Below are 15,736 nucleotides of genomic sequence, written 5' to 3' on the forward strand. Positions count from 1 at the left end.
CCCCTCCCCAGCTGCCCGTGCTGGCCACCAGCTCATCCCCTTCTCCTCTCTCCCACGGGCAGGTGCAAATCGTTTACAAGCCGGTGGACCTGAGCCATGTGACATCCAAATGTGGTTCCCTGGGCAACATCCACCACAAGCCAGGTACCCCTGGGGCTCGGGGGGGTGTGAGAGGGGCACAGGGCTGGGCAGGGGCACAGGGGGCGAGGGAGGCAGCTCACCCCAGTGAGCCCTGCAGTGCTGGGTGCTGCCCCAGCTCCTGAGCCGCCTCTCGCCCCTCTCCTGCAGGTGGTGGCCAGGTGGAGGTGAAATCTGAGAAACTGGACTTCAAAGATAAGGTGCAGTCGAAAATCGGGTCCCTAGATAACATCAGCCACGTCCCTGGAGGAGGCAATAAAAAGGTAAAGGGGCCCTGGGGACAGGTGTGTGCTGCTGTGGGCGTGAGGGGACAGGGGACAGGGTGGTGGCACTGCCCAGGATGTGGCCCCTGAGTGAGCACCAGCCTCTGCTGTGGTTTCCTGCTCTCTCTGCTGCCTCTCAAGATTTTTGTGTCTCAAACCCTTCCCACCAAGTGTCACCATCAGCCAGTCCCATGCTGTGCTGCTGCTGCTGCTGTGACACGGAGCTGGCAGCTGCAGAGGTGCTGGATCCCCAGTGAAAGTGGAGCATTAAAGGCTCAGCTTTATTTAGAGCAGGTGACTTTGCAGCAAACTGGCCCTTCAGGAGGTGGTTTCTCCCTCCTGACCCAGGGCTCTGTGAAGGGAGGGAGTGTTTGGGGGATTAAATTGAGAGACAAAAGGCACTCGGGTCAGGGAGGTGAGCCGGGGCCGAGCTGTTCCCACCCAGGCTTTGATGGTGACTTCAGTGAGTCTTGGCCAAGCAAAGCAGCCCCACAGCTGGGCTTCAAGGCCACCGGGTCCCCAGCAGCCAGGGGGTGAGGACATCAGGTGAGCACAGAGCTGAGGTCCATCCAGCCTGGCCACATGCAGGGTTCAGCTTCCCCGGGGAAAAGCGGGTTTTGTCTTGCTTGTTTTTGCAGCACTTGTGTCTCAACGGGAGGGGAAGGTTCTGTTTCAGCTCCTGTATTTTGGCACTTTGTTCTTGGCCACGTGTTCTCTGTGCAGCTCCAGCTCTCACCTCCAGCTGGCCTCTGACTGCGGGACCGCTTGACTTCCTTACCCTTCTCTCTGCCGTGCATCAGCTCCCCTGTGCTTCACTGAGCCTTTTGCATCGGTTTTGTGATCCAGTGATGGCTCTGTCACATCCTGGCACATTCACTGGGCCGTAGTTTGAAGAACTTGCCCTCTGCAGGGGAGTTTTTTGAGTTTCTTGGCAAGGCTTTGACCCAGCAAAGCCTGCTCCTCCCCTGCCTAAACCTGGAGGAGGTTCTGGGTGTGACTGAGTGCAGCTGCAGCTCTGCTGCCCCTTTCCCATGTCCCCAGGCCCCCTCCTTGCTCTGTGACACACAGATCCACACTGGGACTCACAGGCCACAGATCTTTGGGCTGAGCTCTGGTTCCTGTGCTGGGTGTGCCGTGGGGAGCTGGGTGCTCTGTGCTCTGCCCAAGTCCCTGTGCTCTCCTCTGCTGTTCCTGGAGTTTTCCTCCCTGGCTCCAAAGGCAGCCACTCTTCTTTCTATGAGTCAGTGAATGGCCCTGTTTTTCAGATCTTTTTCTCCCCAGTTTTCTATTTCTTTTCTATATTTTTTTGTCTTTTTCCTTCTGGCTGGCATTTCTTGGATCATGGTTTTTGTTGCTGATGCATTTTTTGCCCCCCACTGCCCTGGGTGGGTTTCTTCACCTATAGAGAGAGAAAGGCAAGGAAGACAAGACCTGGACCCCGAGCCCAGACCCCGCTGGGCTCCAGGCCCTGGTGCTGGAGCCACTCAGCCCCATGGAGAGCCAGCCCCCAGCCTTGCACTCGGCTGGGGAGGGCACCTGTAAGTAGCAAACCAGATCCAGGTCAGCGGGAGAGGGGTTTGGCTCCTGGGAGCAGCTCCGTGGGCTGAGGGGGAGCTTCATGTGCCACGTGCCCCCATGATCTCTGCCAGGGGAGTGGGAGCAGCCCAGGTTGTGCCCTCTGGAGCCAGGACCTTGCCTGGGGAGGATTTGGCAGCATCCAGGTGCTCAGGTCCCGCTGACTTGGGGTGGATTTGGCAGCATCCAGGTGCTCAGGTCCTGCTGTCCTGGGGAGGATTTGGCAGCATCCAGGTGCTCAGGTCCCGCTGTCCTGGGGAGGATTTGGCAGCATCCAGGTGCTCAGGTCCTGCTGTCCCCTCTGGTGCCACACCGAGGCCTAGGGCGCTGGAAACACTGAGCTCTGCTGCCACCTCTCAGCAGCCGTGTCTGAGTGCACACCTGGCAGGTCCCCCTGTGCCCTGGCCATGCCCCTGACCACCCTCCTCTCCCTCACAGATTGAGACTCACAAGCTGACCTTCCGCGAGAACGCCAAAGCCAAGACCGACCACGGCGCCGAAATCGTCTACAAGTCCCCGACCATCTCCGGAGATGCCTCCCCGCGCCGCCTTAGCAACGTCTCCTCCACCGGCAGCATCAACCTGGTGGACTCCCCCCAGCTGGCCACGCTAGCCGACGAGGTGTCCGCCTCGCTGGCCAAGCAGGGCTTGTGATCGCGGCGCGGCGGCCACCGGGAGAGAAGACGAGGAAAGGAAACGAAAAAGAAAAGAAACAAAAATAATAATCTGGCCTTCTTCCTCTGTTCCTTTTACAGCTGCTTCCCCGTCCCTAACTGGTTAATGATTTAACCTGCTTTTACTGTTCATTCAGCTCTAGCTCCAGGACTTCAAAATCAGTGACACTATGAGGTACAAAACCTCCTCTCCCCCTGCTCCTCGGAGCGCACAGCCCGTCCCGTCGCGTCCCCGCGCTGCCCCCGCTCCTGCCCTCGCTGTCCCAGCCCTGCCCGGGGCCCCGGCGAGGCGGGGAGGGGGCCCGAGGGGCGGCCACGGCAGCCCGGGGCAGCGGGTGGCGCTCCCGGGACGGGGCTGTGACCCGGCCCAGCCCGTGTCCCGCCGCTGGCCAGGGCTGCGGGGAGGCGCCCTCCCTCCCTGCCTGCCTCCTCCCCGCGTTAAATTTGCCTGCTGATTTGGAAGAAACCTTTTGTTTTTATTTCCGAAAGCCGAGATGTGTATGAAGATAACGGCCAGGTACCCCCTAACCCGCTCTCAGCTCCGGCAGCTGGAGTCCCGGCGAGGCCGGGTGCCCGCTCCGAGGGGCCCCGGGCGGCCGTTCCCCTCTCCGTGGCTGTGCTGGAACCGCTGAGTGGATGAGTAGAGGCTTTTCCCCATTCCTTTGGCAGCCCCTCGTGTCGTAGAGTAGATTTGTCTGTATATGCTTGGACCGTGCCAGGGTGATTGTTTTCATAAACGAGCATGTGTTTGAAAAATAAATGCTGTAAGTAGTTTTGAGCTGCCCCGCGCCGGCTCCGGCCGTGCCCAGCCCCGGTGCCGCAGGAGGAGCCCGGCACCGCATGTCTGCCGGAGGAGGGGCACCCACAGCGCCAGGGCTGGGATGGCTCCTGGATTTGGGTGCAGCTTGTGACATTTTTGGGTTGTTCTTTTTCTTTCCCTGCAAGGTCAGCTCAGCGATGGCGGAGGTGGCAGCTCCATGGCTCTGCTGTGCCGGTGGCAGCGGTGAGACCCCGGCAGGACGCGGGGGAGGCGGCAGCAGCTGCCCCAGCCCGGGGCCAGCGGCTGCTCCCTGGCACTGAAGCCCCTTTGCGGGCGCTCCCCGGTGCGAGTTGGCAGCATCTCACCCCTCACACGGCACTGACCGCCCCAGCACACTCGGGGACAGGAGCCACTCGAGTTATTGCTTTGGCCGCTCCTGTTCCTGTGGCTCCCTGGGAGCACGAGGGGTCCCGTGGCTGTCCCTGCCTGCCCCTTCCCTCTACAACCAAAGAGGCCGAGATGCCACCAGAGCAGCTGTGTGTCCTCCTGCCCTGTCCTCCTGTCTCCCCCAGGGGCTCCAGCCGAGCTCTGGGGGTTCAGCTGGAGCTGGGAGGGCAGAGGGGCCCCTGCACCCCGGGCTGTGCTGCAGGGAAAGCCGTGCTTTCCCAGCAAGGGCTGCAATCCTGGTCCGACAGGGCTGGCGGGGGGTCAGGGCCCCTGGTTGTCCTTGGGGTGGTGGCTGGGTGCCACCGAGGCTGCCAGAGCAGCTGTTCCTGGGCAGAGCAGCAATTCCTCCCCGGACAGGACCTGTGGGAGCTGTGAACCCCCTGTTGCCCCTGTCCCTCTGCAGGGCTGGGCTCCCGCAGGCCTGGCTGTGGATGGAGATGGTCTGGGGGGTCCAACCCTTCTCTGTGCAGCCCCAGGAGCTGCTCTGTTGCTGGGGAGAGGCTGGTCCAGCAGCACCACCGTGTCCAGCTTGTCACTCGCTCCGTTCACTTGACTCCATGATTGTAAGACTCTGTGCTCCGTCCCTGACTCTGTAGCGCTGTAGGAGCCGCCGCGCTTTTTGTCCTTTGTAGAACGAGCAAGTTGGGAGAACCCTCAAAGCGTCACCTCCTTACCCCTCTGGGCTGCAGGACGGGGTAGCTGAGCTCGCCCGTCCTGTGCCACCCCTGTCCCCTCTGTGCAGCCCCTGAGGGACACCAGCACCCAGGCTGGGATGGCCTCGGTGTGCAGTGAGCAGCCCCTTCCCACTCTGAGTGTCCTCAGCCCCGCTCTTGTCCCCGCCGGGGGCTGTGGGGAGCCAGGACAGCCCTTTACAGCCACCACGTCACCCGCTGTCCCCTCCAGCAGCCCGAGCCACGTCCCCTGCCCCAACCCTGCCTTCAGACCCAGGCCCGAGGCTCCGGTGAGCAGCCGGACACAACCCGACCCCCGGCTTTTCCTTTACTCCACACACATCTTGGGTCTGAAAAGGGTTAAAACCGGCACTGATTTAAAACAAAACAAAACAAAACAAAACAAAACAAATCGTATTTCTGCACTCCAAAAGATTCTGCGTGTTAGCCAAGGTCGGTGCCAGCCTGTGTGGTGTTGGCAGCCCCGTGCCCCCCGCGCCGCGCCGGGGAGGGGAGGGAAGGTTTGATCTCAGCGTATCATTCTAGCTTAGCTTCTGTCTGTGGGTGTCCATAGTGTATCGTGTGTTTAACAACTGGTTTACACTGTTGCCGTAAAAGTGAATTTGGAAATAAAGTCATTACTACGATAATGGTTAATTGGCACCTCTTTTGCATGGGGGGATGTGGGGTGGGGGATCCATCCACAGAGTCATCGACAGGGGCAGGGACTGGGTTCCAATTTTTTACTTTTTAAGCTCCCACACTTCTGCCTGCTGGAGCCAGAAAGGAGATAACAGTGCTTCCCTGGAGGAAAACCAGCAGCACCCAGTTAACCCCAGAAATGTAAAATAACTCCCAATCCCAGAATGGTAAAATAACATCACACAGCAAAAAAGAGGCCACTGAAACGCAGGAGGGAAGCAGTTGATCTGAGTGCACTGAGGGCCCCTTCCCTGTCCCAGCCCAGCGTTTCACACTCATCAAATGGAATATTACATTTTAATTTTTTTTTTAATCTTTTCTTCTTTTTTTTTTTTTTATAAGCACATTTGTGCTTTGCCAACAGAATCAAGACATTAACAAAGATCAGCTTCTCGGAAGAAAAGCATTTCTATATAACAAGGACATTACACAGCTCAAAGCAGGAAAAGAAAATATTTACAAAATACAAGGTGGGTTTTTTTTTTTGTGTGGTTTTTATAATGCTAAAAGGGTTATTCAGAATTTTCAACCTTATAAATAGAAAAGCACTTCTGCAGAGGGATATGGTAGCGCCGTTGTCTGTTGGGTTTTTGTTTTAAAGAAACAATGACGGATCCTTTAAACTAGAACAGAACCAAAACCACGAGATCATGTTGAAAATTGTGAAAACCCCGACCATGAAGCAGTTCAGCGACTATTTCTTTACGATTACAAAATGGAAAAAAAAAAAAAAAAAAAAAAAAGTCCTTTGTATTTTTTTTTTCCCGTTTTTTTTTTTTTTTTTTTTTTTTGGTGATGTGATTATACATAAGACAGGCACAATGCTAGCAACAGGACAGGGCCCAGGAGCCACACCGTCGGGAGCGGGAAGCGTGACACGGGGACGGTGTGCGGGGTCCGGGATCGCTGCGGGCGCGGAACCGGGCGGGAGGGGACGGGGAGGAACAACGAACTGGGCTCAAACTCAAAGACCTGTCAGGAGGGGGCACGGCGGGCGCCCTGAAATGAAACGGAACCGGCACCGGAGCTGGGACGGTGCGGGAGTGGAGCGAAGCTGCGGTGAGCCCGATCCCCCAGCAGGAGCTGCCTCCATCCTTCCCTCTCTGCGCCCTTGTCTGACACAAACCCACCTGCGGGACCCCCGGCCCGGCCTCGCTCACAGCTCCCCCGGCCCCAGCCCAAAGGGCATCATCCAAGTGCTCCGGGAATTCTGCTCCTGCTCAAAGCATCGGGGGCTCTTCCCCTCCCTGCCCTCGCCACACACCCGCTGTGCACAAGGTGCTTCCCCCCAACTCCCACCCCTGTCATGCCAAGCTGAGTGTGGAGCAGCCACAAGGTCCCTCCCCTTTCCCCCTGCCAGGAATGCAGCCAGAGCCAGGCTGCTCCAAACCAGGGGAGAAGGAAGGGAGAGGTGTCCCCAGGGGCAGAGCGAGGACCAGGGAGGGACAGAATCCCCCCCTTTGGATACCTGGAACTACAACCTGGGGCAGGAAAACGCACGAGGGTGAAGTGCAGGTGGGCACTCTGCAGGTGAAGACAGCCAGACAGTGAAGGTTGCAATCCCAAGACATCACTTTTCACCACTAATTTCACTCCACTAAAACCTTTCAGGGTGGGGGGAGTGGGTTAAGAGAAAACGACACCCTTTTGGTGGGAAAAACTATCCCCGAAATCTGCTAGTCAGCTAAATCCTGTGCTCTAGTTTTATACACCTAAAGGAGGGAGGAAAAGGGAGGGGGTCTGGTGGGCTGCTCCCCTCCCGAGGCTTCACTCCGCTGGGAGGAATCTGGGGGCTCATTCATGTGACGAGGAAACATGGAGAAGGAAAAAAAAAAAAAAAGAAACAAAAAAAAAGAAAAAAAAAAAAAAGAAAACAACAGTTTCTAAACTCCTTAAATTCACTAAAAACTGTGAAAATTCCCGGCAGGATGTTTGAATATCAAACGCAGATTTTGGAAGCTTTAATGCCAAGAGTTAGTTCTGTGTGTTGGTTTGCTCATGTCTCCCGTGTGTCTCTATCTGTGCGCTGGCCGCAGGACTGCGGAGCAGGAGGAGGAGGAGGAGGAGGAGGAAGAGGAGGAGGAAGAGGAGGAGGAGGGGGGGGCCAGCGGGGCTCGGCTCTTGAGGCTGGGCAGGCTGGGCGAAGCCGAAGTGCCATCGCATTCCCGGGAGGATTTGCTGCCCGACGTGCGGCGGGTGCAGCGCGAGAGCCGGTCCTGGGGGTCGGGCTGCTCCTCGCACTCCGTCCGGGGGTCGTACGAGAGCGGGAAGGTGCGGCGCTCCCAGGGCTGCACGGCCTGCGGGACGGAGAGAGGAGTCACGGAAAATCCCCGGAAAATCCCCAAAAGCTGTGTGCCCTCACTCCCCGCACGGATCCGGAGCTCGGAGCTGCTCCTGGTGCGGGTTCCCAGCTCAGAGCAGCGTCTGGGAAGCTTCAGCAGATGTGGAGAGGACACGGAGCCAGCTGCTGGCAGCGCTTCCCATGCCCTGATCCCACCTGGGCCAGCGCTCAGGCACTGCCCACAGGCGGCTGCCAGGCTGCTCCCCACACCAGGGTCACCTATGTCCCCACACCCAGGTCACCTGCAGTGCCACACCTGTGTCCTCACACCAGAGTCACACCCGTGTCCCCACACCAGGGTCACCTGTGGTGCCATGTCTGCCTCCCCACACCAGGGTCACACCCGTGTCCCCACACCCAGGTCACCTGCAGTGCCACACCTGTATCCCCACACCAAGGTCACACTTGTGTCTGTCCCCACACCTGTGCCACCTGCCCTGGCCGCAGCCAGCACCCACCTGCTCGTCCAGGCCGGCCTCGGGCGTGGAGCACCGCGTGTCCTCGCTGGACAGGAGCCGCAGGGAGTCCCGGGACAGGGGGGTCAGGGGGGCACAGAGCAGTTCGGGGCTGATGGGGCTGCGTGGTGAGTGGGTGTGGGACAGCTCCAAGTGGGAGTGGTAGTTGCCCACCTCAGGGGATGCTGGCTGGGGAGTCGAGGGGTTCCCCAGCTGGGGGGTTGTCCGTCCGTCTGTTGATCTGTAGGACCTGAGACAAGAGCAGGTTTGAGAGCCCAGCCATGCTTCCCCTTTGCTGCCTGATCCTACCCCCAGGATCCTTTTGCCCTGGGAATGCCACAGCCCAGAGATAAAATCCACCCAGGCCCATCCCTGCCCCATTTCAGTGTCTGGGTGCATCACTGGTGCTGCTCTCCTGAGGTTCTGTGTCCCACCCATCTCCCACATTCCCAGTGCTGCACAAACACCACGATCAGAAGCTCCCTATGGAATCAAAACACTTTTCCAAGTGTTTCCCCCTCCTCACAGCAGGTGACCCCTAGCAGCAGCTCAGGGACTGAGTGCAGGGAATCAGCAATGCTGGAAATGCAGCAATTTCAGCAGCTGGCAGTGGGAGGAGCACAGTGAAACCCTGAGACCTCAGATCTCAACCAAGAATTACAGAAGTCTGAGCTCTGACACAGAGTCCAGATAAAAACCCACAGGCTACAAGCAGAGAAACAATAACTGAGTTCCCAAATCCACATGCAACTCTCCAAGATGAAATGCAACAGCAAGTGGCCATCGAGGACTTCATAGGTAAGAAATGGGCTAAGGAAACAGCAGAACATCCCACTCTCCAGGAGCACTGGGAACTGCAGCTGCAGAGGAAACAGGGCAGCAGCACGAGGGGGGTTTGCCAGGTTTGCACCTGCAGGAACCCCCACAATGGCAGAACTGAAACCAAAGCAGCATTGAGGGCAGGGACAGAGCTGTGGCTCTGCCCCAGAACAAAGTGACTCCAGGCAACCAAACCCTGGTGATGGAACTGAGAAGAGCAAATCTCTTCTTGAGCAGGTTTATGGTGAGATCAACAGCTGGAAACAGTGGTGGTTTTAGACACCCACCCACTCATAAAGACACAGCAGGAAGGGAACTGAGTGCCCAGTGCCAGTGTCCCTGATCCTGCAGAACGATGGCATTGCAAGCCCTGTGCCTTCCCCTGGACTCTGGGCTGGCACAGCATCTCCCACACTTCTGGAGCAGCAGAAATGCTTGAGGAAGCACTTGGTGCAGCTGTCTGCAGCCAAACTGGGCTGTGGCTTCACCCCCACCTAAGCAAGGCTTTGCCCCCTCGCACACGGGCTCCTCAAGCTGGATGACACCAAACTTTGCAGCACCAGCAGCAGCTTTCAACCATTTGTACGAATCCCAGTGAGCACCCAGTGCTGGGCATGTGGCCCTGAGGGCAGGAGGGCAGGGCTGTACCTGCTGCCCCGGCGCTGAGGGGGGACACTCGTGCTCCAGAGCCACCGCGCCCGCTCCATCTCCTCACACTTCCCGTGCCGAGCAGCGAACGCTGAGTCTGACAAATCCTCAACCTGGAAAGGGAAGGGCAGAGGGCTTGGTCAGAGCTTTCTCCTGTAAAACAACCATCTCTCTACAGTTTTTCCAGAACTAGTTGCAGTGAGAATTTAAATGTTTGTCATTGAGTTGTAGAATGTCCTGAGCTGGGAGGGAGCCACAGGGATCATCCAGTGCAGCTCCTGGCCCTGCACAGACGCCCCAACAATCCCACCCTGTGCCCCAGAGCTTGTCCAAACGCTCCTGGAGCTCTGGCAGCCCTGGAAAGGCACCAACCCCAGCTGTTGGTTCCCTGCTGAGGTCCCTGCCTCTGTTCCCTCCACAGACACTGCTCATTTACCATCAGGCCTCATCACACATTAACTGGGAAATAAAATCCTTCTTACCTCCTCGTTGTCCTCCTCAGGGTTGGTTTTCAGAGCACTGATATCAACTTCACGCCAGCTGCAACACAATCATGGGCATCACTCAGGGCATAGCTAGAACCAGCTGCACATCCCCCTTCCCTCCCAACACTGGCTTCTGGGAAAGGGAAAATTCCACCCTGCCATCAGGAGCAACACACTTAGGCCCAGTTTGAAGCACCAGACCTCCTCGGTGCTCTGGTAGCACAGCTGGAGCTCCCCAAGGGCAGAGGAAGCAGAGCAGAGGCTGCTGCATTTCCTTCTCTTTCTCCCACACGCTCCCTCCTGCCCTGCTGAAACGGGCCAGGTAAGAGCACAGATGAGCAGGAGTAAGATAGAAGGAAGTTGGGGAGAGGCAGAACTGCAAGGTTAACACAGCCCAGGCACCTGCAGAGCTGGGAAACCACTGGGACCTTTGACTTAGCAGCAAGACAAGGACTGACTTTAAACTGAGCAGAACTGAGCTGAGCAGTTGGCTTTGATGGCCAAGGGCCCCTCACAGAAAACACTCCCTAACTTAGCCAGTCTCCAGCAATGGCAAGATCAGTTTTCCAACCTTTCCCTTATTACCAAGAAGAAGCAAAGCACTGTGCTTTCCCTCTGGGGCTGGGGCAGTACCTGGGGGTGAGGATCTCCTTGTACTGCAGCTTCTCCACGCGGGTGGTGGCAGCCACGGACATGGGGATGACGATGTTGTTTATGTCAAAGGAGCTCTCACCCCTCCTCCTCCTCGGCTGCTGCAACAGGGAGAACCATGTGAGAAAGGGATGTGGGGTCTGGCACGTGGGAAAGTCATCACAGGAAGTCATTGATGGGAAGAGGACAGAGTGACCTTGTCTGACCTACGGACACTTCAGAGCCAACATCAATTTGCATCAGACTAGAGATCTCCTACTGCTTGCTCCAAGTCCTCTCCCCAACCCAAAATCTACAGCAAGGAAACCCAGATCCCAAGGTGTGGCTGCCCAGAGCAAGGATTGACCCTGTGGTTGGGGAGCCCCCACAGACCCGCAGCTGCCTGGGACGCTTGAACACAGGAGCTCCATCCCTGAGGCCAGAGTGTGGAGCCCAGGGCCTGGAATCCTCTTGCTGAGGGAGGGAAACCTCTTCATCTGGCATTTCTGAACGAGCTTGTGAAAGCACAGCAGGAAAAGCAGCAAGAGAAAACCAGGGTGGGTGTGCAGAGCCAAGGAAAGGCCTCCTTGAGGTGTCAGAGCTGCTGAGATGGGCTGTCCTCTCCAAAACACCAAGCACACTCAAGCTGAACCACCACCAGGTTCTTCTGACACCCTGACGTCACAGCTGGTGATGGAACAATTGAATTCTGCAGTGAAGGAACCCAGTGGGGACCCAGATGCGCCCATGGCAACAAGCCTGGAGCAGGGGGCTCAATGAGTCCTGCTCTGCTCTCCCTGGGTCACATCCAGCTCAGGCTTTGGCCCCCGCCACCAAATGGGGGAATGGCGGGGGGCAGAAAGAAGCCAAATCCTTCACTGGACACCTGTGAGCTCAGCAGAATTCAGTCTTTCATTGAAGGGCTTCTGCTGACGTGGGAGGGAGTTTCTGCCCAGTCTCAGAGCTCATGAAGGTCCCACACCCTGCCACCCTCCAGCACTGTGGCCGTCTGAGTGTGCCCCAGAAGATGGTCAGAGTTCAGAGACTGCTGCAGATGGTGCAGAGGTGGAAGATCCCCACCACCACTGCTGTGCCCTGGCCCTGTGACCCCAATCCCATTCACAGCATAGTGACACCGAGGGGAACATTCACCAGCAGCTGCTGAGCTGATGGTGAACCTGGAATTGCAGCACAGCCACCGCACCCAACACTCACCCAGCAACCCCTACAGCAGCTGAACCAAAGGGTCCAGCGTGGCAAGAGGAACAATGAGCACTCCCAGCCCAGAATCTGTGTAGCAACTGAGCCCTGAAGCCCTGGGAAGGCAGCAGATACTCACAGCAGTGCCAGAGGTGCCCTGGGAAGCAGAGCTGGCGGGAGCAGAGCCCTCGGAGGAGGTGGAGAGCTGCCGAGCTATGGGGCTGTGAGGGGTGGGGGTCACAGCTGCTGACAGGTAGCTCGGGCCACCGACGTCCGTGTGGTGCTTCAACACTGCACAGGGAGGGGGAGAAAACGAACAACAACATTAGCAAAAAAACCCAGCCCACCCGAGGGGTGGCGGTGGAAAGGACCGTGTGCACTGAGGAGCACTTTGCAGGAAAGAGAAGCACCTTCTGAGGGGCTGCCCTGGGGAAGAAGCAGGTTAGAGCACACGAGGCGTTGCTGTGGTGGCGGCTCGGCCCGAAGCAGTGCGTGCCCCCTTCTGTGGGGCAGAGAGGCTGGGGATGCAGCAAAGCCCAAGCTCCCCCCGAGACGCCTGCCCCTGGGGGCCTACCTTCACTCCTCTCAGATGAGCAGTCTCGCAATCGCTTTTTGTCAAAGGCAGGAGGCTGGGCAGAGCGCTCTGGCGCTCTCTCGGCCTTGGACACGGCCGAAAAATCGTCTAAAGGCGGCCTGTGTGCCTTGTCTGCTTGGGCTTTTTGATGGGAGCGCTCTGAGGAGGGGAACAGAGAAAGAGCTATGAAATGCCTGCTTTCACCTCTCTTTCTGCTGGCACAGGAGACTCGGGCACAGTTTGCCCACACCACGGCGGTGGCTGGGGAGGTGTGCTCAGACCTGCGGCACTGCTGCGGGCATGGCTGACACCGAGCACGGGGAGGTCCCTACAAACCTGAGCTGCACCTGCACACAGCTCACCTGCAGCCCTGCCATAGCCCTGCCTCACCCCTGGGAGCGGGACTGAAGGGCATCCTCCTCCTCCTCCTGGTGGGGCAGGGGCAGCACTTACTGGCCGCGGTGAAGAAGGAGTTGACCAGCTTGTGGCGGTCCTTGCGCGCGGGGTCAGCCAGGCTGGGGGGCACGGGGGCTCTGTGCTTCAGCGACAGCTTCTTGGGAGCTTTAGTTTTCTCGTAGGGCTTGTTCTGCCACTGGGATTTCAACATGCTCTGGAAGTGCAGGCTCGTCGGCACATCTGCAGGGGGACAGAGCATTAATCGGAATTAATCGTGCAACAAAGAGCTGTGGCCCCATCAGCCTCCCAGTAAGAACAGCCCCTGATGAACATGCAAGCACAGATTGTCAGACCCAGGCTTCCTCACACTCTCCCCACCTTCAGGAAGGACCTGCAATAGGTCCCAACATTTCTAATCTGCAGGTCTTTGTGAAATTCCTACTGGATTCACAGCCCAAGCATATCCTGGCAAAGTTTTCTAAGTCAGAAAACTCTAGTGTCTTCACCTCTGTAGGTATCTCATGTGGTGCTACCTCAGATTTGACCTCAAAGAATCTGAGGTATCTCAGCACCAAATCTGGGCTGGAAGAGAGAAATTCAGCCTAAATCCTCAATTTCAAGTCAAGCCAGAAGCCAGCCAGGCACTGCAGCATGTTAATTTGCCTGATGTGGCACCTCAGCCATGAGAAATTGTGTGTGACCACACCTGAGAGGCCCCAAGAGCAGGGGGAACCCCTGGCTGGTAGCTGGACCCCTGTCCAGTATTTCCCTCCCAATTTCAGGGACTGGAAAGGCCCAGCAGATCCAGGCAGGCAAAGAGGATGGAGCTGGCAGGGCATGGGCTGGAGCTGGGGGGGGGACTTGGCTCCCTGGAAAAAGCCAGGACAGCTCCATTCCAAGTACCCTGGTGGTTAAAGCTGTCAGCCAGCCCCTTGCTAAGGAAGGGCAGTCACAGGGTGATGGCAGTTCTCTGGCCATCACTGCTGCCTGTGGGGACATGTCCCAAAAACCAGAGAGGGGCCAGGCCAGTCCTTTAGGGATGCTGCCGTCCACTGGGGCGGCCAGACTTGGGGAAAATGGCCTCTGCTCTCTGCTCATCTTTTGCTTTCTCCTCCCAGCTCCCATCCCACACCATCTGTGGAAGGAGGGGACAGGTTGAAGGGAGGGGGAGCAGGCCAGGACAAAACGCTGCCAGCAGGAATGGAGTTCTCTGCTGGTTTGGCAGCAGTGCCAGCATCCCTCCTCCCCCTGCTCCTCGGGAAGCAGTGCAGGGCTCCCAGGGACCAGCAGATGGCAACCACAGTGAGCCCAGCGCTCATCCTCCCTCCAAGGTTATTACATCATCCAAAAATTCCCAGCGAGAAATCAAACCAGAAAAAAAAAAAAAAAAAACCAACAAAAAACCCCACACACCCTGAAAGGAAGGGGACAAAGAGGACAAAGCACAAGGACAAGGGTTCAAGGCCTCGCTGGCTGGGTCCTGCTTGCCAGGGGAATAAGTGAATAAATGATCTTTTCCTCCTGCAGTGCCTGGCAGTTTTGCCCTTGGCAAACTGCTCTGGAGATCCCGGCTGGCACCCAGAGCCGGCTCAAAGTGAAAGTCAGCACATGCTCACAGCTGTGCCCTGGGCAGCAGGAACCCTCAGCCAGCCCTGCACACACAGCAGCACCCTGGCTTCACCCCACAGGTGTGCAGAGACACCTCAGAGCACACCAACAGCACCAGGCACTGCCATTTCCCCACCTGAACATGTTACCTGCCTCTTCTCTAGGACAGGAATCACCCCCATCCCAAAAATCAACCCTAGCCAACTGCTTGAAGCATTAGTGAATAAATAAAGTTCACCAGTACTGGAAAAAAAATGGGGTTTCCTGCACAGGTGTTTAAGCTTTACACCAATTAGTTTTAAATCCAAAGTTTTTTAATCTTATGCAGCCAGAACTGATCTACCCTGTGAGGCAGCTGCAGGGAGCTCTGAAAATGGGAAGAATATGGGATAATTTGCCTGGTGCCTCTGCTGCAATAGCACCCAACACGTTGTCTCCCCATTTCCCAGGATATTTGATTTAGCACTATAGAGGATCACAAGTGCTGTGAAATCACAAAATAAATTCCTGCTTCAGGAGTTCATTAAGCTCCTTGAGCACTCCTGATCAGAGCTGTGTCTTTGGGAGGGGAGGGATCTAGCTAAAAATAGCCCAAATTTACTATTTTAGTCTGGTTTAAATATAGTGCTAATGAAAGAGGCCACACTAATTGCTCCCAGACACTCCCTGCATTTCCCACTGTCACAAAAAGTTTGTGAAAAGCTGAAATTTAAACCCAAGCGCACACATTAGCTCAGTGACTTATCCCAGACCAACCATCTGACACCTCCATGGGAAGCCAGGCCACACACCTTCCTGCCAGCATGAGAATCCCAGAATGGCTGGGGCAGGGACACCTTCCACTGTCCCAGCCTGGCCTTGGGCACTTCCAAGGATGGGGCAGCCCCAATTTCCCACCCCAAGCAGCCATGAACTCCCACCAAGGCAAGGAACCATGTGATCCAATCATTTCCCAACTCCCCTGATAAAAGCACCAGTTGAAGAACACTCTGGAAACTACTCTTCCCTTGGGAAAAGTCCCTACACATGGAATTTGTGAACAGCCCACAGTCAGGGCTGGTTAATTATTCCTCTCTTAATGCCGATTAACCCTGAAGCTGTAACACAGGAAATTGAGTGTCCTAACAGGAACATCCCCTCTTGCTGTGCCCACCGAACCATGGAAGATCGTTTTCAATTCCTCACGAGGTCAAAAGGATTTCCTGTGACGAACCAATCCACAAATCAGTCTATAGAGATGGACAAACTCATGGAAGCAAATATTTCCCAAGTGGTTTAGGGTCCCAGGAAGGACTCCCAGGCCTTGGTTTCACTGCTGTGAGTGAGGCTGCAGGTTGAGATTCCCAAAAC

General features: G+C 56.8%; 2 protein-coding genes across 24 annotated transcripts in view; one reads left to right on the forward strand and one right to left on the reverse strand.

Annotated features, from left to right (window-relative positions):
• The window catches only part of MAPT (microtubule associated protein tau), a 42,322-nt gene extending 37,144 nt beyond the window's left edge, over positions 1 to 5,178 (forward strand). For 18 of the 19 annotated variants that reach the window (XM_063178996.1, XM_063179001.1, XM_063179007.1 and 15 more), the window contains 3 exons: positions 63 to 144; positions 289 to 401; positions 2,415 to 5,178. In XM_063178996.1, coding sequence (XP_063035066.1) covers positions 63 to 144; positions 289 to 401; positions 2,415 to 2,630 — 411 coding nt within the window. In that variant the 3' untranslated portion in view covers positions 2,631 to 5,178. Of the gene's footprint in view, positions 1 to 62; positions 145 to 288; positions 402 to 1,806; positions 1,940 to 2,414 lie in introns of all 19 variants that reach the window. The other variant, XM_063178999.1, reaches the window with a different exon arrangement.
• A 342-nt stretch (positions 5,179 to 5,520) lies between these two features.
• Positions 5,521 to 15,736, reverse strand: part of KANSL1 (KAT8 regulatory NSL complex subunit 1) — a 74,471-nt gene continuing 64,255 nt past the window's right edge. For 3 of the 5 annotated variants that reach the window (XM_063178971.1, XM_063178972.1, XM_063178973.1), the window contains exons 8-15: positions 12,836 to 13,018; positions 12,383 to 12,541; positions 11,948 to 12,099; positions 10,612 to 10,730; positions 9,976 to 10,033; positions 9,494 to 9,606; positions 8,030 to 8,276; positions 5,521 to 7,527 (exon numbers count right to left, since the gene is read on the reverse strand). In XM_063178971.1, coding sequence (XP_063035041.1) covers positions 7,246 to 7,527; positions 8,030 to 8,276; positions 9,494 to 9,606; positions 9,976 to 10,033; positions 10,612 to 10,730; positions 11,948 to 12,099; positions 12,383 to 12,541; positions 12,836 to 13,018 — 1,313 coding nt within the window. In that variant the 3' untranslated portion in view covers positions 5,521 to 7,245. The remainder of the gene's footprint in view (positions 7,528 to 8,029; positions 8,277 to 9,493; positions 9,607 to 9,975; positions 10,034 to 10,611; positions 10,731 to 11,947; positions 12,100 to 12,382; positions 12,542 to 12,835; positions 13,019 to 15,736) is intronic. The other 2 variants (XM_063178974.1, XM_063178975.1) reach the window with 2 other exon arrangements.

The sequence above is a fragment of the Melospiza melodia genome, chromosome 30 (genome assembly GCF_035770615.1).
Source record: "Melospiza melodia melodia isolate bMelMel2 chromosome 30, bMelMel2.pri, whole genome shotgun sequence".
Taxonomy (NCBI): Eukaryota; Metazoa; Chordata; class Aves; order Passeriformes; family Passerellidae; genus Melospiza; species Melospiza melodia.